This window comes from Sturnus vulgaris, unplaced genomic scaffold (assembly GCF_052056855.1).
Source record: "Sturnus vulgaris isolate bStuVul1 unplaced genomic scaffold, bStuVul1.hap1 Scaffold_195, whole genome shotgun sequence".
NCBI lineage: Eukaryota > Metazoa > Chordata > Aves > Passeriformes > Sturnidae > Sturnus > Sturnus vulgaris.
This window is the reverse complement of record NW_028276170.1, coordinates 13,264,208-13,285,877: the sequence shown is the minus strand read 5'-3', so window position 1 is coordinate 13,285,877 and position 21,670 is coordinate 13,264,208. Positions and strand designations below refer to the sequence as shown.

At 52.0% G+C, this 21,670-nt stretch overlaps 1 protein-coding gene across 1 annotated transcript in view; it reads right to left on the bottom strand.

Moving 5' to 3' along the window:
- Positions 1-443: 443 nt before the first annotated feature.
- LOC148218095 (uncharacterized) overlaps positions 444-21,670 on the bottom strand; it is a 261,533-nt gene continuing 240,306 nt past the window's right edge. The window contains 1 exon segment of the mRNA XM_088158050.1: positions 444-2,397. Within this exon segment, the coding sequence (XP_088014176.1) occupies positions 1,431-2,397 (967 nt within the window). The 3' untranslated portion in view covers positions 444-1,430.

Here is a 21,670-nt window from a genome sequence, read left to right as displayed (position 1 = left end):
GAGATTTTAAGGGGTCCTACGTGGGCTGGAGGCAATTGGGAGGGTGCTTAGAGGGGTTTCGGGTATCTGTGACAGGTCTGGGGGGGTTCTGACCCTTGTGAACCCCCAGAGATGTTGCCAGACACCGTCGACACCAAGGTGCTGATTGGGATTGGGGACTCCGTGCTGGGCTTCATCTTCCTGGCACTGGAGTTCGGCTTCTACCTGTGCAAGAAGGTGAGAGGGGGTCCTAACGAGTCGTGGGCCCCCTCCTCCAGAGCCTGTGTGCTCCCCCTGGGGAACCCTGGCTCAGTGTTACCCCCTTTTCTCTGCCCACAAAGCTCCTGTCCCAGCAGCCGCTGCAGACCCTGCTGTCACCATCCGATATTAATGCAGAGTGGGGGTCGTGATGGTTCTTTTGATCTCAAAGGTGCAAACAGGCAAAATGCAGGGGACAAAATCAGTTTATTCAACAGCAGAAAATCAGTTTATTCAACAACAGCAATGCATTTCATCAAATGCCAACAATTCAGTTACGGTAAAGGGGAGAGGTATAGGAAACAAAGTATAGGGAAAGGGGAAGGAAAGGAAGGGATGGGAGAATAGCTACCAACAGATGAGACGGGCGTCCTCACGGGTCATCCGATAGACGAGTCTTCGTCCGTGGGGAGATCTCAGGGGTCTTCTCCAGGGGGTCTTCATCAGTGGAGAGATCTCAAAGGGTCTTTCCCAGAGGGTCGCTCTTTTATAGCCCTTCTCCAAAGCGAGTGGCCTCTGGCCAAGAGGTGGGAAGTTTTATGGACCATTGTGTGGTGCTGCAGGAGACAAGTACGGACAAGCAGTCCTCAGTTGGTACAACACAGTCTCTGGTTGGTGCCACGACAGCACGGTCCAGTGAACACAATACACCAGCACACAGTCATGAGCATCCACCTGGCCCGGCCAGTAAACCATTGTCCAGAGTCAGCCTGGGTGGGGTCCTCGAGGTCTCCTTGCGACGGTCGGGAGGCAAAATCGAGGGGAATTTCGGACCGACCCTTACACCTGCCCAGGTGGGGAACACTGGGTGCTGTGAGTCTGCCCGGCAACCGGTGAGTCATCACAGCTGCTCTCTCTCATTGGCTGAATCTTCTTCATCGCATTCTCTGATTGGCTGAGGACAGCCCCGGGAGTTGAGAGAAGGAACAGGAGAGATCCCGCCCCGAGCACCGGCACGGGAACAACAGAGCCAGCCTGGGCACAGCGAGGGAATTTATTATAACCAAATCACAGCAGCACAAGGAGAAGGGAAAGAAATCTCTCCAACCCCTTTCCCCTATCCAACAGGGATCACCAGAGCTCTGCCCAACGGGGGTCACTGGGGATCATCCAACACCGATCCTCCCATGGGGGATGGAGCTGGAGCAGAGCACGAAGCTCTTCCCACACTCGGGGCACTCACAGGGCTTCCCTTAGTGGTGACTCCGTTGGTGTTGGGTCAAGGTTGAGCTCCTGGAGAAGCTCTTCCCACACTCAGGACACTCGTAGGGCCTCTCCCCAGTGTGGATGCGCCGGTGGACAGTGAGGGTGGAGTTCTGCTTGAATCCCTTCCCGCAGTCAGGGCAGGAGAATGGCCTCTCCTCTGTGTGAATCCGCTCATGTACGAGGAGATTAAAGGTGGTCTGAAACCTCTTCCCACACTTGGGACACTTGTAGGGCCTCTCCCCAGTGTGGATGCGCCGGTGGAGAGTGAGGGTGGAGTTGCGGTTGAATCTCTTTCCGCAGTCGGGGCAGCGGAAGGGCCTCTCATCTGTGTGAATCCGCTCATGTCTGACGAGAGTGGAGCTTCTCTGAAACCTCTTCCCACACTTGAGACACTCGTAGGGCCTCTCCCCAGTGTGGGTGCGCCGGTGGTTTATCAGGCTGGAGCTCCACCCAAAGCTCTTCCCACATTCCAAGCAGCTGTAGGGCCCTTCCCCTGTGTGGATCACCTGGTGCCGGATCAGGCTGGAGCTGTAGTTGAAACTCTTCCCACATTGCCCACACTGGTAGGGCTTTTCCCCAGTGTGGATCACCTGGTGCCGGATCAGGCTGGAGTTGTCGGTGAAGCTCTTCCCACATTCCCCACACTCGTAGGGCCCTTCCTCTGTGTGGATCATCTGGTGCCGGATCAGGCAGAAGCTGTCTCTGAATCCCTTCCCACATTCCCCACACTCGTAAGGCTTTTCCCCAGTGTGGATCATCTGGTGCTGGCGCAGGTTGGAGCTGTTCCTGAAGCTCTTCCCACAATCCCCACACTCATAGGGCTTTTCCCCAGTGTGGACTCTCTGGTGCCGGATCAGGCTGGAGCTGTTGATGAATCCCTTCCCACATTCCCCACACTCATAGGGCTTTTCGCCAGTGTGCATCCTCTGGTGCTGGATCAGCTGGGAGCTGTACCTGAAACCCTTCCCACATTCAGAGCACTCGTGAGGCTTCTCCCCTCCAGGAGGCTTCTCCACCAGCTCTGAGCTCTGCCTGGATCTCCGGCCGCCTTCCTGGCTCAGGGAGGGTCTTTCCTCCTCACAGCTCCCTGGGCTGGGTTTGCAGCCCCTCCTCAAGAGGGATCTCCGGGGCTTTTCCTCCTCCATCTGCCAATGCCTTGGGAATGACAAATCCTGGTTTGGGGAAAAAACAAGAGAAGAGTGTGTTGGGCTGGGTGTTCCTCCTTGTCCAAGTGCAACTCAGGAACTCATTGGGCATCTTGTGTCTGTAAGAACCTCCAAAACACCAAGATTCAAACCAAAAATCCTCCAAACATCATGACGCAGATCAAAACCCCCACAAACACCAAGATTTAGCCAAAACCCTCTCCAAAATAGAAAGATTCAACTGCTGCAAAAAACCAAAGCACCAACATTTAGCCAAATAAAGCTCAGAAATACCAAGATTAACCCATGTGAAAATCATGGATCCCCCTCTCCGGTCACCTGCTGCATGCGATGGGGACAATGCTCCTGAGGCCTGGGGAGAGGCTGCAGATACAGGGAGGGGGGAACCTTGTGCTCCTTCCTGTTTCTTCTCTTCCTACTCCTGTGTCCCTACTCTTCCTCCTATTATTCCTCTTTCTCCTGCACAATCCCACCTGCTCCTCCCACGTGCATCCATGGCTGCTTTAGGAATACAATGGGACCTTCACAAGCCCTTGCACCCCCAGAGCTCAGGTCAGGTTGAAAGAACAAACAGGAAATAAAGAAACACCTTTGGAAGCTGGTGATAGAAGCCAAGATGCCATGGCTACGGCTTTTGCCATTGGCTTTGGCCAGAAAAAGTGCCAGATCCAGGGCAGATATTCCATTATCTCCCTTGGAATTGGTGTGTGAAATTTTTTACCCTGGTAATTCTCCATCTAGTGGAGAATAATCCTACTTTTGTGTTGTCAGTTAGGTTTGGGCCAAGGATGTGACAAGCAATTTTTACTCCTTGGAGAAGAAGTAGGAAAATCTTGATTGCATTGGAAATTTTTGTGTATATTTTTGAGTGGCTCTTAATGATGGCAACATTTCCATATGGGTTTTTCCATGTTCACGTTTAGGGTGGATTTTGCAATACCAGAAAAGCTTTAAAGGTGATGCTTCAATGCATAAACATTTAAGAAATATTGTTAAAAAGGAAAAAAAAATGGCAAAAAATAATGCAGATTGTGGGGGGTGCACTTGTGGATCACCCAATGACTGCTCTGGAATAGAAGCATTGGATCCAGGCACAGCCAGGAGAGGAGCTTTAGAAATGCAAATTAACACAGCTAGGGCAAAGTGTGCACAATGTACCAGGGTCTTGTTCCCTGGGAGAGGAATTTCGCTGATTTCCTCTGCCCCTCACCCCAAGCTCTGCCTGCTTGCACAGATGGAATTTGCACAACTAAAGGCAGAGCCCATAGTGAGGATATCTGACTGCAACAGAAATTGGTTAAGCTGCAAAGAGAAACAGCAAAGGAAAACGTTGTGAAAACTTCATGAAAAATGTGGGAGGGGGGAATAATCCCTCTCCCCAGTCCAACATGTGCTGTCACTGTTCAGAGAAATCAGTTGGGAATCCAAGTATTTGATGATTATTTAGAGAAAAGTGGTCAATTGATGCAGCCCTGGCTGGAGGGAGCACCCAAAAATGGGAAAAAGATGAACGGCCACCAGAACAAATCCTACAACACCACGGACCAGCCCCTGGAAGCCCTAATGATTTCGTACCAGGAGACAAAAAAAATCCATCCATAATTTGAGTGGCATAATTAGGTTAAAAACTGTCCTCGAAATAATAACTAAACAGACAGCTCCAGCTCCTGACTTTACTGCCCACCAATCCAAGGAAATGAAGAATGAGACATGTCACCATGGGATAGAATCAGATTATCTATTAAAAGAAGGAGTTTGTGGAAAATTAAATGATTGAAACTGCTATTTGCAAACAGATGATAACCAAAAAGTGGTGAAACAGATAACAAAGGAAAGAAGAAAACAGCTCATATTCCAATCCAAATGTAGAAAGGATGGGAACGGGACACGTTTTCGTGGTTCCCTGGCAGACCATGGGTTAAACGAATGCTGTTCCTCCTCTGATGTGCTGCAGCAACTCTCATCTTTTTACCATGCACTGAGTGCAGCTCATTCAGCAGGTGAGCAAGGGGACGCAGGTGGCAGCCAGGCCTCCTGATCCAGAAACGGCTACAAAAGGACAGGCAGTGAGGTCACTGAGAATAATCCCAAAATCAAAGAGGATCCAGGAAAAGAGACTAAGTCAATGGTAATAAAGTTAGTAAAGATAATTATTGAGAAAATGAGAAGAGGGTTTGAACAGAGTAAGATGAATGTGCCTGGAGACAGGGCCAGGAATTTGTACAAAAGGAAGTAACAAGACAAACCATCATTTTCAGAAAATTAATTGGTACGGACAACTGCTCAGCCAAGATCCTTCTCAATTCCTGAACTTCGAGAAGGAGAAACACTTAACAGAGCCAGGAATATCGGATGTTATACAAAAGGAGGGGTGCATATTAACGAGGGCATGAAGTAGGCGGATCGCGAAGTCTGAACCCTCCAAGTACCTCAGGCAGTGGGGAAAGGGAGAGGGAGATCCGGCCGGGAAAATGAGGATAAAAAGGCGGCTGCGTTTTAGAGACCGCATGGCAAATGCCGCATGGCCTCTCCCCTTGTTCATGAATAAAGTGACTTTTACAGGACTCCTCTGTCTCTTTTGTGCACACAAACCTCTCGCCACGTGAATTATCCCGTAGAGCCCCAGAGACAAGGGCAGCTACCTCTGTGCTACCCACAGCAACCGGGACGAGCCAGCGCTGCTCCGGCATCGGCTCCTGCCGAGGCTGCAGGTGGGTCTGGGCTCCATCCCGGACTCACCCCCAGCTCCCAGCGCCCTCAGCTCCCGCTCACCCCGAGCTCCCGGCGGTTCAGGGCAGCAGCGGTTCCTTGGCCTCCTGCCCGCTCCTCAGGCGAGGTTTCCGAGAAATGGCGGAGCTCGGGCAAAGGGAGCAGAGTCCGTGCCGCGTGCAGAGCCCGCCCCTCGCGGCGATTGGCTGATTCCGCTGTCACTCCTCGAATTCGCACGCTGATTGGGCAGAGCCGGGGAGAGCCCGGCCCCGGGGCCGCCGCCACCAGGAGACAAAGAGCGAGCGAGGGGGACGGGGCTTGTGTGACTTAGAGCAAAGGATAAATCCATCTCAAACAAAAGATGTTCTTAACAAGCAAAAAGATTTTCACAGACAAACAAGAAAGCTGGCGTGGCAAGTAGAGAAAAGATCTCAGAATTTTCCAATGCAAGAAAACTGAAAAAGTACTTCGAGCTTAAAGTGTGTCATACTAACCTTTGGTGATTGGACAATAGTAACATGAATATGGTAATGTTAGTAGTAAGGATAGGCTATAGGTAACAGTAAAGGATGCTCTGTAATGGAAAGTATAGAATGCAGTGTAACCAGAACTAGAGAAGCTTCAGACGAACCTACAGCTGTGGCTGAAAAGGCTCCACGACCTGTGAATTGCGGTATCATCTGGATACAAAAAACAGCATTTTAAAGAGCCGTCTGGAGCCCCACATAGCTCGTTTTGGCTCTTACAGACGGGCACACACAGACACACAGACACACAGACACACACACACACACACACACACACACACACACCCCCACCCCAGCACATCCGTGCTACACACACACCCACCTAGGCACAGTCTCCACTAATGCTCACCTGCCCACAAGCACAAGACCTGTTGTCCTTAGAGAGCTCGTGCACACGAATACGTGCAGTGTCATTGACACACGGATGTCCCACACAGAGCCGTGCTCACCCTTGCGGAGCTGTGCACACCTACAAGCACAGAGCTGTGCACAGACTCCACACACGTGTACACAGCAGTGCACAGATGTGAACAGTGCTGTGCACACCCGCACACATGGACACTGTGCAAAGCAGGACGGGCACTCTTACATCTGGACACGCTAGAAAATATCCGTGTGTGCAGCTGTGCACACTGACACACGTGTGCACTTCGGTGTCTGTGTGTGCACACAGAGCTCTGCACACTGGCACACGTGTGCACTGCACTTTTCTAGAGCCCTCCTGGCCCCGACCCCCCTGTGGGTCTCTCTGTGGGATCATGACACGGTGGGGATGGGGACAGGAGAGGGGAGTATGGGTGGGACACTGTGGCACAGTTCATGCCTACAATTAGTTAAAATATGTCACTAGAAGTTCTTCTTACTTCACAACCCTCCCCCACACACATACTCGAAGACAGGTCCCGCATTCCTGCAGGCAGCACAAGGCTTCACAAAACCCGGTCTTTGGGGACAATTTCTTGGTCATTTCACTCTGGCGAGGCTCAGGGGGGGACAATGGGACTGTTCATCTCCTCTCATGTTTTAGGGGCAACCAACCCTGTTCCTTTCTTCATCTCACTCTCTGCAGAGCTCTGCCCACCATCATTCGCCTTTAATGAAGAAACAAAAGACAACCTAGAAATCTTCCTCCCAGTGCAAACAACACACAGAGAATCTGTGCTGGAAAGAGAACACCCGCGGTGAACAGTGAGCTTGTTCTGCACAAACAGGAAAGGTCAGGCCAGTGCCCACATGAGACGAGTCACATCCAGTGCCACCCTCCCAGGCAATATTCAACCTCTCAGCCTCACAGACCTCTGTTCTAGTACTCCCCGTGGGGTCCTGGAAAGAGAATGGTGGCACATCTACTGCCTGCTACCCCCCTCTAGGCAATATTCAACTGTTTCGTTCACAGACTAATCTTCCAGCACTCTTAGTGGGGTCAGCAGAGCCACTTCCCACTGGTGGGGGCAAAGAGCACCCTCTGTGCCTTTGTGATGGGAGCAGACAGTGTTGTCTCAAAGGAAAGGTCAAACAGAGACCAAGCTGGACCTCTGCCTCCTGCCCCTCACCCCACAAGGGCAGGAGGGCACAAAACTGAGCACGTTTTTTTTGGACCCATCTTTTCCAGGAGCTTGACTAGTTTAAAAGAGAGGATTCATAAGATTTCTTGAGGATCACTGCCAGTGCACAGCACACATGGCATCCCTCACCCCTTACATCATCATGGGATGGAGGGGTAGGAACCAACAACTGCCCTACCCCACTGCTCCAGAAGCCAAAATCCCCATGCAAGCATTTAGTTATGGCCTTCTTAGAGAACCACATTCCCACGTGAGAGCCCTCCCGCACAGCCGGGCTGGTTCTCCACCCTCGGCCGCGCTGTCCGCGCCACCTCTGGGCTGGCGAACGCCGGGAGTTGCTGGGCTGGGTTTGATGGCCCCGCTCAGCGCTTTCGGCCGCTGCTCACGCCGCACCCTCGCGATTTTCGCTGGCAATCAATGCAGATTGGCCATCAAAGTCCAGAAAGCCAAAATAGACACCAAGGGCGTTCTAGAGGGGGTTTCCTACAGCCAGACACACAGCAGCAATTTCCAGGAGCTGTCACTTGCTAGTCCATGGCTTTAAGGATGCTGTGGTGGTGCCACAGGAGAAGACCCTTGGTGTTGTGCTGAACAGGTTCCTGCAGGGAACTCTGTGGCATCAGCAGTGGAGGAGCAGGGTGAGGAAGATCTCCAGCCTTGGGATATTTCTGCAAGAGCCTTCACCCCTGCCAGAGCCTGGGTGAGAGCAGCCAGAGTGCAGAGGGAGGCAGCCCTTTGGACAGGCGTCCCTGCTCCCTCAGAGCCACGGCTATGAGACAAACAGCCTCATCCCTGAGGATGCAGATGGACAGAAAATGCCTGGAAGTAAAAAGGGGAGCCCAGACTTCTCCAAGAAGCTGTTCCCAGAGGCAAGTGTCCCAGCAGGAAGTGTCCTGGAGCCACTTGTGTTCAGCCTACAGTCAGTTCCCAGAACGCTGTCCCTGTTCCAGTGGGGGACCCCCCACGCTTTGCAGCGGGAAAGATTCACATGAAACCAAGGAGGCTCTTGCATCTGCAGGAAGCTTCTCCCCTCTACTAGTGAGATGGCCTCTGACTACCAGGAATGTGTTTACAGATTAAGATCTGATCTTCTTCGGAGCATTAGTGTTAAATACATTAGGATTTTCTCGGAGACTTGTCAGAATGTTCCCACTGTTTTGGATTTGACTGATGTGATAATTGATAAAAGATTCGTGTTAATCACAAAAGCATTGGGGTTTGTATAAACCAGAATACTAAGCTCTGAAGTGAAGCATAGACATTAGATAATGGAAATTATATGATAAAATAATTCTGTTTAAAATCACCTTGTTATGTTATATTATGTTGTATTATGTTACATTATATAATATGTTATGTTATGTTTTCCAAATGAGTTGTATCAGCTACCACCTTGCAAAATCAGACTTCCCAAAAAGCCCTTCCTGCCTTTGTCTAATCAATACTGCCTATCTCAAGGACCAGACTCCCAGAACTTCTCTGGTGGTTATCTACAAGGACCAGATGGCTATCTGTGACTGATTATCACCCAAAGGCTTTGTGAATTTCTGTACAACGAGAAACCACAGTATAAGAAGAGGCTGCAAACCAAGGTTGGGTGGAGCGTGGAGTGGGCGGTGACCCCTCACGTTCCCCAGCGCTGCTTGCTCTTTCTATATCAAATAAAGCAATCTAAATTTTGCTGAATATCGAGACTTTTGTCTCTCATTTATAACAGGGTTCACCTTTTCCTCCTCCATGTGTAACGTCGTCTAGAGCACAGAGGTCCCAGGAGCTGCTTCCTCCTGAGCCAGTGGCACTCCTGGCACTGGACAGCGCAGGGCCCTGTGCCCCGTATATACCCCTGCAGGGCGGGGCTGTGCCATGTCACCAGGACAACAGAATGGCCAACGGCACCCAGGAACCCGATAGAACGGCCCTGTGTCACAAAGGGCCCAGGCCAGCAGCCCTTCAGCAGCCCAAGCCCCTGGAAGTGGCATGGAGCAGGTGCCCAGCAGGTGCTGGCTTTGCAGGCTGGGCTGTGCGGGGCCAGAGGAATTGGCCGGATGGACGCAGGCAGGGAGTTGTGGTCAGCGGCTCCATGGGCGGCTGCAGGCCGGGGATGAGGGGTGTCCCTCAGGGAGGGCTCTGCCTCGGCCCCGGGGGGGCCCAATGCGAGGGCGAGGGGCTGGGGGGGCCATGGGGGCGTTCGATCAATGGGGAGGGCCCGGGGAGTGCTGAGAAGGGGGTGGTGAGTGGGGGGGAGGGAGGGGTCCCATGGATTTGGGGGGAGTCTTGATGAGTGTGGGGGGAGTCCCATGGATTTTGGGGTCCTGGTGACGGGGGGGGGAGCGGTGAGTGGGGGGGTCCCATGGATGGGGGAGGGGCGGTGAGTGAGGGGGGGTCCTGGCGCGCTGGGGTGGTCCCAAGTATCCCGGGGGGTCCCAGAGCTTTGGGGCGTTCGGTGAAGGGGGGGCAGTGAATAGGGGGAGCCCCGGTAAATTGGGGGGGTCCCTGGTGATAACCGGAGGAGGAGAGGGGGGAACGGAGCGAGCCCCAAGGGACGCCCCCCAGTGCTGGGGACACCCCGGTGCCCCCCCAGCGCACGCCCCCCCCCCATTCCCGCTCCTGTTCCCGGGGGAAGTCAAAGGGGAGGGGCGGAATCCCCGGGATGGGCAGGGGGGGGCACAAAGGGGGGTCCGGGCCCTGTGCACCGGAGGGTGGTCGGTACACGAGGGGGGGGTCCAGTTCCGGTGCCCGAGGGGGCGTCCCGGTGCCCGGTGATTCGTGAGGGGGTGTCCGGTGATTCCTGGGGAGGTCTCCGGTGGTCCTGGTGCATGACGGGGGGGTCCCGGTGACTCATGGAGGGGTCTCCGGTGATCTCGGTGCCCGAGGCTGGCGATGTTTGAGGGGGGTCCGGCGGTCCCGGTGCTCGATGAGGGGGTGTCACTGCTCGATGGGGAGGGGGAGTCCCGGTGCACGGTGACGGTGCTGATTGATGGGGGAGGTCCTCTGGTGGTCCCGGTGCCCGGTGATTGATGGAGGGGGTCTCCGGCGATTCCTCGGGAAAGGGGGGGCGGTCCGGTGATGCCGGTGCACGAGGAGGGGAGAGAGGAAACTCGAGGGTCCTGAGGGGGTCCCGGTGCACGAGGACGGTTAAATTCGGGGGTCCTGGTGCTCGGAGGGGGGGTCGGTTCCTGGTGTGTGACACAGAGAGAGACCGCGGTGACACTGGGGACCCTGGCACGGGGCTGGTGACACTCAGGGGCTCCGGGTGGCACAGAGACTCTCCCCAAATTCTCTGGCACGAGGTCCTGGTGGCACGAGGGGCTCTCGGTGATACGAGGAGCTGGTGACACTCCAGGGGCTCCTGGTGGCACAAAGAGCTGGGGGCACTTGAGGGGCTCTTGGTGACACAGGACTCTCAGTGTCACTCGCAGGGCTCTCGGTGACACGAGGAGTCCCCCCGTTCCTCCTGGTGGCAATCGAGGAGCTCTTGGTGACACTCGTGGGGCTCTCAGTGACACGAGGAGCCCCCAAATTCCTCTCAGTGACACAAAGAGCTCCCCAAACTGGTCTGGGTGACACAAGGAGACGGTGGCACGAGAGGAGCCCTATGCACGAGGATCCGTCGCACGAGGACCCCCAAAACTCCTCACGCGGGACCCCCCACTCAGCGCGAGCCCCTCCCCCTCCTGCTCCTCACCCCGGGGGTCTCTGGGTGATCCCGCCCCAGGTCCTCCCCTTTCCCCCTTTTCCCCCAGGACTGGGAAGGTCGGAGGGACTGAAGGGGGGGTGCAGGTGCGGGTTTTTTTCGGGGGGGTCCCGGCGGCCCCCGGGGCGGGGTCAGTGCTCAGCAGCGGGGCCGCGCCACTCGCACCCGTTGGCCGAGATCGGGGGGGGGCGGGGGCGGCCCGGGGACCCCCCTGGACTCCCAAATCACACCCGGGTCTGCTGCTTTAGTCCTGTGCTCCCAGCGCTGATTTTTCTCCTAATTCAGTCTTTTGTTGTATTTTTTTTGCTGAGGTTTAATAAACTTGTAAAATTTTACACAGTGAGCGCCGTTTCTCACACCCTGCACTGACGGGGTAGGAGGTGCAGCTGGAAGGAGAAAGGGGTGGGGGAAAGCAGTTTTTAAGGGTCTTAATTTACTCCTTATTATCCAGCTCTGACTTTTTAGAGTATTCTGCCAGAAACTTGTCCCCTCAGAGAATCTGGGTGAGTTTTCCGTTTTTTGGGGGGAAATCAAAGGCATGTACTGATGATCCTAATTAGGGGGTAGGAGAAATGAGGTTCCAGGGATTCCCGCAGAGCCGGAGGCAGCGAACACGCAGGGCTGGGAAAGGCATGCCGGGAGCTGCGGAGAACTTTGTTTGTGTTCTCAGGCCAATGGCGGCTCGGGCCGGGCCCGTTCCAGGGCTGTTCCTCATCTCCGCCTTTGCCCTCCCACAGCCCGGGGGGCCCTGAGAGCGCGGGCCGAGGCTGGGCCGTGTGCAGAGCCCGCCCCTCGCTGCCATTGGCTGATTGTGCCAATGTCACTCCTGGTTGTCGCGCGCTGATTGGGCAGAGCAGCAAAGGCGCCATTGTGGCAGCGTCTGTGCGGGCCCGGCAGTGGCGGCAGCGGCCGGAGCCCGGGGAGGCGGCGGCGGAGCTCGGAGGCGGCCCCAGCGCAGGTGGGAGCCGCGCTCGGTTGTGCGGGGGCTCGGGGCTCGCTGCGGGCCGAGGGGGCGGCAGGGGGCTCTGGCGGGTTGGTTGTGCCGGTGCCGGCCCGTGTTGGCGCTGGGCTGAGGGCGCTGCGGGAGCGGCTGCCCGCGGTCTCCTTCCCGCTGGGGCCTCGGCAGGAGCCGGTGCCGGAGCAGCGCTGGCTCGTCCCGGTTGCTGTGGGTGGCACAGAGGTGTCTGCCCTGTGCCCGGGGCTGTGCGGGAAAATTCCGGTGGGCAGAGGTTTGTGTGCCCGCAGGAGACAGAGGAGTCCTGTAAAAGTGACTTTATTGATGAACAAAGAGAGAGGCCATGCGGCATTTGCCATGCGGTCTCTAAAACGCAGCCTCCTTTTTTATCCTCATTTTCCCGTCCGCATTTCCGTCCCCTCTGGCTGAGATACTTGGAAGGTTCAGACTTCCCGATCCGCCTACTGCATGTCCTCGTTAATATGCACCCCTACTACGATATTAATCTTACTGCTTTCAATCCCTCATTTTCATATTTTCTCAAGAATTGCCTTTACAAACTTTAATTTCCATTGACTCCATCTCTTTTCCTGCGTCCTCTTTGGAGCAAGGTGTCGTGCATTGTAAAAAAGATGAGACTTGGTGCAGCACGTCAGAGGAGGAGCAGCATTCGTTTAAGCCATGGTCTGCCAGGGAACCACGAAAACGTGTCCCATTCCCTTCCTTTCTCCATAATACGAGCTATTTTCTTATTTCCTTTCTTATCTGTTTCACCACTTTTCAGTTCTCATCTATTTGCCAACAGCAGTTTGAGTCATGTAATTTTCCACAAACTCCTCCTCCTTCTGTTAATAGATAATCTGATTCCATCCCATGGGGTAACGTTGCATTCCTCATCTGAGTGGATTGATGGGGAAGAAGGTCAGGAGCTGGAGCTGTCTGGTTGGTTATTATTTCGAGGAAGCTCTTTATCCTAATTCTGCCAATCAAATTATGGATGGATTTTCTGTGTCCTGGTATGACTTCGTTAGGGTTCCCAGGGGCTGGTCCACGGTGCTGTAGGATTGGCTCTGGTGTCTGTTCATCTTTTTTGCGTTTTTGGGTGCTCCCTCCATCCAGGGCTGCATCAATTACCACTTTTCTCTAATTAAATCACCACATACTTGAATTTCCAATTCATTTCCCTGAACTTGTGGCACCAAAAACACCCCAGTGCCCCAATACACCCTATATAACCTGGACAGTGACAGCTCAGGTTGGAGCAGGGAGAGGGATGATTCCCCCCCACTTTTTTTAGTAAAGCTTTTCCAACATTCTCCGTTTGCTGCTTCCCTTTGCAGCTTAACCAATTTCTGTTGCAGTCAGATATCCTCACTATGGGCTCTGCCTTTAGTTGTGCAAATTCCATTTGTGCAAGCAGGCAGAGCTTGGGGTGAGAGACAGAGGGAATCAGCCCAATTCCTCCCCCAGGCATGAAGATCATCCTGGTTCATTGTGCACACATTGCCCTAGCAGTGTTAATTTGCATTTCTAAAGCTCCTCTCCTGGATGTGCCTGGATCCAATGCTTCTATTCCAGAACAGCCATTAGGTGATCTACACCTAATTTTCTCTTTTTTTTAACAATTGTGTACTAACAGTTTATGTGTTGAAGCCTCACCATTATTACTCTTCTAGTTTTGCAAAATGCAACATAAAGGTGAGCATCAAAAAACCCATTCTGAAATTCTGCCATCATTAAGAGCCACCCACAAATATACACAAAGAAAATCCAATGCAATCTAGATTTTTCTACTTCTCCTAGGAGTAAAAATTGATTCTCACACTCCTGGTCCAAACCCAACTCAGAATATGAAAGTAGGATTATTATGAAAATTTTTCTAATGGTGTAATCTTGTCACTGAAACTGCAGGAAAAACAAAAACTCTCCAACAATATCTTAATGTTAGAGAGTTAAGGCATTACTTGATCCTGGTCAGGGTGTGCAGCAGAAATAATTTCATCCACACATAGCCCGGGTGTGCAGAGAAATTCATTCCATGAGATGTGAATTTTACTAGATTTTTCCTAAACTTTTTACTGTCCGAATCCATTGAAATCCATTGGTTTAGTGTTCATTGCTTCCAGGTTGTGTAGTTCTTAGAGTTTGGTTTCCTATTGCACACGGATTTCTCCTCTTCTGATGTTAATTAGATCCACATTCCTGGATTTCCTTCTCAGTCTTTTCCAGACCAGGTGTCTCCATCTGGGCCAGGGGCAGTGTCTGGGCTGGGTGTTCCTTGATGTTTGCTGATGTTTCCTTGATGTTTTGTTGAATGTTGTTATCTTTGTGGGAATCTTTTGGGCTATTCCCAGTCTGTTGAGATGTTAAACTCCTCTCTGTTGAGTGGTCTAACAGTCCATTAAAAAAAAACTTTTAAAATTTCTTTCCTGAGAGAAAGGCAAACCGAGCCTGACTAGTGAAATGAAATGTGAAAAAAATTTAAAGCTTGTATATTTTCCAGCAATGGAATCTCAGGCAGCCCAGTGTGTGAGTGTAATTGAGAGGCAGAGTCCTGGGTGGATGCTGTGAACAGCAAAGTGCCAAGGCAGGCTCTGTGCCAGCCCAGCTTCCTGTGGCAGAGATTTCACAAGAGACAGGATTCTGGCCACAGACTGCTTGAAATATACATCCCTTATCTCCAGCCCGCACTAGGTGGAGAATTCCCAGGGTAAGGAATTGCAAAGATCAATTCCAAGGGAGATAATTGAATATCTGCCCTGGCTCTGGCCAAAGGTTATAATGGCCGGATGCTTGGCCTTCAGCCAAGGGCACACACTGACTCAGAAAACACTTCCTAAATGCAGCAACATGTTGCATATTCATAGACCTTCATGCATTATTCAGAATCATTCTCCTCCAACCTGTAAATCACTATTTTTGCCTTCCCTGCGGTTTTGGTGTCCCATAACCCGGGAATGTGAAGAATTTCCTGATTATCTTTTTTACCATTTTCCAAGTTTGTTACATGAACAAAATATTTTTACATTATACTCCAAGAAAAATATATTTATCACACAACTGTTAATAAGTTTTTTTAATTGCACAACTAAAATAAACTATATTCATACAGCAAAGTTTTCCAACAGATAGCATTCATTTTAACATTTGCAAAAAGACAATAATATAATATGTACTTATACACACGTAGAATCCAAATTTCTTTCCTGATTCTGGAATAGTCATAGCTGCGGCACCAATCATTTTGTTATTTTTCATTTTCTCAGCTTTTGTTCCCTTTCTTCTGTCCGTACCCCAACCTTGAAGCTATTGGGGTTTAGAAAGTGATACAATGTTCTGGCTGGAACAGAGAATCCTCAGTCCAGATCCTGCAATTTCCTAGTAATGCTCAGAATTCTTGCACCTCCTTTTCAGTCCTGGATTACTTCTCAGACTCCCCAGACCCTCTCTAGTTCAAGATGCCACAAACCTTCAGACAAAATATGTCCCAAATATTTAACTCTTTTCTCTAGTATCTGCTCTTTTTTTTTTTTCAAATCCTGAAAGATTATTTTTAGCCTGAACATTCAGCCATTTCACAGAGGCTTCTTCTGCCACTTCCTGTCCTCCTGATTGCAGCAAGACATCCACATCCTGCATTAACCCAATCCCTGGGGTGGGGTAAATTCTTGTGATATTTTCTGCAAGGCTTGCCCCAATAAGGCTGGTGCTTCCGTGCATCCCTGCAGAAGGACCGTCCATGTCTTTCCGATTTTCCCTTCTATCTCTTGTTCCCACTCAAAGGCAAAATCCAGTTTACCATCCTGTGTCAGTGGGCATCCCCAGAAAGCATCTTTGCCATCAAGGACTGAATGGTGTCAGTGTGAGGAGGGCACCTGGTTGAAGATGGTGTAAGGATCTGAGAGCCCCTGGGTGCTCCACGGGGCCGGGCAGCGGCCGGGGCGTCCCGCAGCCTCCTGGGGGCCGGGGGCCACTGCCGGGCCTGCAATTGCCGGGGGGTGCTGGGCTCAGGCAGCGCCCGGCGCTGAGCCCCGGCTGCCCCACAGCCCCGGCCCGGCCCCGCAGCTCCCCACAGGCCCCCAGCCCGTGCTCCCGGTGCCGCCCCTCTGCGCCCGCTCCTGCCGCTGCCCAGCACAGAGAAACCCCCTGCAATCCTGACCTCCTTGTGTGCCTGTCCTGGCAACCGGGGATACAAAGGATCTGCAGCAGCTGGCAACTTCTGAGGATAAGAGCCTGCTGGAAAACATCCCCATCCTCAGTATTTTTCTCCTCTGTTCCATTATCCTTTTTCTTCCCACATAGATTCCTCCTTTTGCTTCTTGCCTGAACCATATTCCTTCCTGCACACTCTCCCCTTCACCCAGTCCCTTCCCAGCACACCAACACCATTTATCCCCTGTTGTCTAAATCCCTTATGGACTTCCCTTATTGCCCCTCTGGGTGTCCATGTCCTTGATTACCTCTGGGGAATGTGCAAACTCCCTCCACATGCTCCCAAGGGACCCTTCAGAGATATTCTGGGATCATCATCCCTTTTTCCGGGAACCCTTCCTGGCTTTCCCTTTCTACCCTCCATGGGTGCCCTGCCATGTTTAGTCCCCGAAGATCCCACTGTAGTCCCTGCTGAGATTTTCAGTGCTCTCTGGCTGCCGACTCTTCCCAGCCCCCCTGATCTGTCACTCGTCTGTCTCCTGGCCCCAGCGCCCCCCTGGATGGGAATTTGGGGAGGTGGGAGGGGGGGAGCGCCAAGGCCGGGCCCCCCCGCGCTGTGGTGGCGGCAGCGGCTGCAGTGGGGAGCGAGTGCGGGCGGGAGCGGCCGAGAGCCCAGCGCTGCCCCAGCCCGAGCTGCCCCAGCTCCATCGCTGCCCCTGCGCTGGGATGCTGTGGGTTTGGGGGGAAGAGGGAGCCGGCAGTGGGTGCTGGGCCTGGGGGCAGCAGGAGAAGGGAAGGAGAAGCAGGGTTGAAGAACCAAATGGTCAAACGATGCCCGAGGGAGGAGAAGGTGGGATTGTGCAGGAGGTCGAATAAGAATAGGAGGGAGAGGAATGTGAGGAAGAGCAGGTTCACAGGAGGAGAAGGAGAAGTTGAAACGGGAAGCAGCACAAGATTCCAAACCTCCCTCTATCTACAGCGTCCCTCCAGTCCCAGGGTGTTGGTCCCCCCCCAACATTTAACAGGTGACCGGAGAGGAGGATCCACGATTTTCAGAGGGGTGAACTTTGGTGTTTCTGAGTTTTTTTGGCCTAAATGTTGATTCTTTGTTTTTTTTGCTGGGCCTGAATCCTTATATTTTGCAGTGAGTTTTGGCTGAGTCTTGATGTTTGGAGAGTTTTTGATCTTTGTCATGATGTTTGGAGATTTTGTGCTGAATCTTGATGTTTTGGAGGTTCTTACAGACACAAGATGCACAGTGACTTCGTGATTTGCACTTTGGCAAGGAGGAACTCCCAGTCCTAGGAGCTGTTTTCTCTTGTTCTCTCCCCAAACCAGGATTTTTCATTCCCAAGGCATTGGCAGATGGAGGACGAGGAAAAGCCCCGGAGATCCCTCTCGAGGAGGGGCTGCACACCCAGCCCAGGGAGCTGTGAGGAGGAAAGACCCTCCCTGAGCCGGGAAGGCGGCCGGAGATCCAGGCAGAGCTCAGAGCTGGTGGAGAAGCCTCCTGGAGGGGAGAAGCCCCACAAGTGCTTGGAATGTGGGAAGGGTTTCAGGTGGAGCTCCCACCTGATCCGGCACCAGAGGATCCACACTGGGGAACGGCCCTATGAGTGTGGGAAATGCAGGACGAGCTTCAGGACTATTTCTCATCTGATGCAGCACCAGGTGATCCATGCAGGGGAACGGCCCTACACCTGCTTGGAATGTGGGAAGAACTTTGGGTGGAGTTCCAGTCTGAGAAAACACCAGCGCATCCACACCGGGGAGAGGCCCTACGAGTGTCCAAAGTGTGGGAAGAGGTTTCACACCAGCTCCAATCTCCTTCTACATGAGCGGATTCACACAGAGGAGAGGCCCTTCCGCTGCCCCGACTGCGGGAAGGGATTCAGACGCAACTCCCACCTCATCAGCCACCGGCGCATCCACACTGGGGAGAGGCCCTACGAGTGCCCCGAGTGTGGGAAGAGCTTCGTGCTCTGCTCCAGCTCCATCCCCCATGGGAGGATCGGTGTTGGATGATCCCCAGTGACCCCCGTTGGGCAGAGCCCTGGTGATCCGTGGTCCTGGTGATCCGTGTTGGGAAGACACGTGGCTGGGGGGGCTCTGCATCATCCTGTCTCCCTGTGGGCACCTGGATGAATGCTGGGGCAGGAACGTCCATTGGGACCCAAACTGACATAGGGAACTCCTTAGGGAGAGTGGATTTGTTGACTTTCAACCCCAGAAAATCTTCTGTGTTCAATCCTGTCTTCTGGTGGTGCCCTGCTGGGCAGGGTGGAGGAAGAACCCCCAGCCCTTGGCTGGAATTGAGTGCAGCGGGTGCTGGAGAACAGCCATGAAACCAGAAACTCATCACGGCTCCTCTGACTAAACCCTACAGTCCTCACCCAGCCCCCAGCGTGGCCTTGACTGCCCCACCTGATAAGAATCACAAAACCCTCTGCTGCCTGGGCAAGGTATTAACTCTTTCAATGCCCAGAATAAAACTTTACAGATACTTTATTTTCGCTCCTAAATTGAAAAAAACAACAACAACAACAAAGACAAAATAGTAATACACACAGAAACAATATAAAAACACCAAAATAAAACAAAAAGAAAAGTCAAATCCTAAATAAAGAAAGGAGAAAACTCATGAACTAAAATTTCTCTTTTTTTAAACTACGGACAAAATACTTTTGTTTCTATATAACACATACAAATATTATGAAGTGAATATGACTGTTTGTTGGAGGTTGGGTGTTCCCCTTTTTCTCTCTGTGGAATTTTCCCCATTGTTATGCTAAGAAGCTGTGGCTCCCCCCTGGCTCAGACGGCTGGTTTTCCCTCGAGGGGAGGGAAGAGGGGGAAACACCGCGATGTGCAGGCAGCAGGTAAAGGAGAGGTTTGGGAGTCTCTCTCTCGCTCGTGGAGTCGGAGGAAAGACGCCGGTGCTGCTGTCGCCACCCCCTCGCCATCCCAGCGCCGGGAGCCGCGTTCTCTGCTGTGGGACACCGCACTGCTCCCTTTCCCGCTTTCGGTCTCCCAGCTCCGGACACCCTGCTGGGCACCGTGACCGACACCGTGAGCAGAGAAGTCTCTGCCCATCCCTCTCCCACCCGGGACGAGGCCGCAGCCATTGCCCCGGTCCTCCCGCAGCTGCGGGGACGGGACCTGCCCACAGCCCCGGTAACTGCAGGGCAAGGAGAGGGTGTCTGCGGCCAAAAAAGGACTAGAACTGAGTTATTGTTCTGTTGGCTGTTAATTTCATAGCTGTTGGTTTTGTTTGTCTTGTTAGATATATTAGTAAAGAACTGCTATTCCTACCCCCCATATCTTTACCTGAGAGCCCCTTGATTTCAAAATTATAGTCAAGTGAAAAGAACGGGGGTTTATACTCTCCATTTCAAAGAGAGGCTACTGTCTCTTTTGGCAAATACCTGTCTTCCAAGCCAAGAGAGATTTGGGCCTGAGGGCTTTGAGAGGAGGGTGAAAAAGGAATAACAGTTCTCTTGAATTACCTAAGTTTTGTGTTAGGTGACACCATGCTGTCCAGCTTACCCTGGTTTGGGCTCCATGTGGTCACTGCTATATCTCTCCCATTTGCAAGCCCTTTTTTGAACATGGGTCTTATCACTGAGGTTATTGTGGACATTATCCAGTTCATTCTGTGGGTTGATCAGCAGAGAAATTAATGGATTTTTAACTTCCTCTGGAAGACAGCCACATGGATTCAGAGCTTTCACACTCTGAGTGTGTAGTTTTGGGGTTTACTTCAATAATGGTACTTACTGTGAAGAAGTGACAGCAGGGAAAATGTACTCCCAACCCATCACCCAGTTTTTTAAGTCCTCTCCACCAGATTTGAAGGAGTTCAGATCCACTCTAAATGCTAATGATATCATACAGTGGTTGGTGTTGCTGATATGCCTGTTCTATTTAGCAGTCAGAGATCAGGGGACATTGATTTGGATAACAACCCTGATACCTACCCCAGGAAATTGGGATGCTGCTGCAGAGCCTGACCCTGCCCCACAGCCCACTTCAGAAATGAAACACCCAGAGTAGGTAGGGGAAAGAGATGAGCCAGATTCTGAAGGAGTACCTTTCGCCAGCTGGTGAGAAACCCTCCTTCTGCCTTAAAGAGGGAGAGTCTGATGGTGCAGCAGTGGAACCCACAGACATTACATCTGTCCAGGTTCCAAATGTACCACAAGGGCAGTCACAGCCAGCAGCAGTCACCCCTGTGGAAACAGAGAAGTCTAAGATTTAAACAAAGCACCTAGAAAATAAGGATAAGAAAGGAGGGTCCTCATAACCAGCAGGGGAGTCAGAGGTTGAGATCATCACCAAGTCCCTGTTGTATCGAGGTAATCTGTGAAAAGACATTGTATGATGCACCGTGAGGCTTTTACCACCTGGTTACTGCAGGTGTGAGGCCTTATGGGTACAGGTGTGCAATTGGATGGTCCTGAGGCAAGGAATTTGGGACTCTTGACCCAGGACTCAGGTGTGGACCAGGTATTTGTAAGGGAGCCAGGAGTCCTTTCCCTCTGGGAGTGGCTTTTAATGAGTGAGAGAGAGAGGTTTGTCCACAGAGAGAGAATGCAGGAGCACCACCATAGAATGTGCTGGAAGACCCTTGAGGAAGGGATCCAAGAGCTGAGAGAAGTGGCAGTGCTGGAGGTGCTCTTTGGGAGGGATGGACAGCATGACAATGACCCTGACAAGGTCAGGTGCACAGGGCAGATGTTGTGGAATCTGGCAAACCTGGGCCCATCTCAATACACCACCTTCATTGCAACAATTAACGCTGATAATAACAGAGACAGTGGGTTCTGTTGCCAACAACCAACAAGCTTAGAAATTTTGAGAGTATGATCAATGGCCCGGTGCAGGCTCATGTCTCTGCTGTAATTGTGAGCCTCCAAGAGGAGATGAGGGAGATGAGGAAGGAGGGGAGGAGGAACAGTTCCCAAGCAGCACCAGTGCGAGTCACAGACCCCAAAGTTAGAGTACACTCTGAGTATTTTATTGATAACTTACATCTTGCACTTCATACATTAAACTGTGTTAATCAGACTCTGTCATATCACGAGTTCCTGGAACACATTTTTAAGCCCTTCCAGCTGTAGCCCAAGGAAAGCTGTTTCTGTCTTGCATCACAAAATTGGCAGGTTTTTTGCAAAGACAGCCCTTTAAAAATGACTTGTTACTTGCATTAACATCCGAGGGGTTGCTTTCAAAGACAGACAAAAAACCCCATGAACAAACAGAAACCAACCAAACAACATATTAAAAACTTTATTTTTAGCTCTTGCTTTTAATATTTTCCAAGCTGGCCTCTTCTTCCACTGCAGTGTTTTTCTTTGAACAGAAAAACACCTTTGCCAGAGGATGTGACTTAACAAGGCACATAGAACTTACACACAATTGATATATTAAAGCTAAACAGGCAGAGTCCCATTTCACAA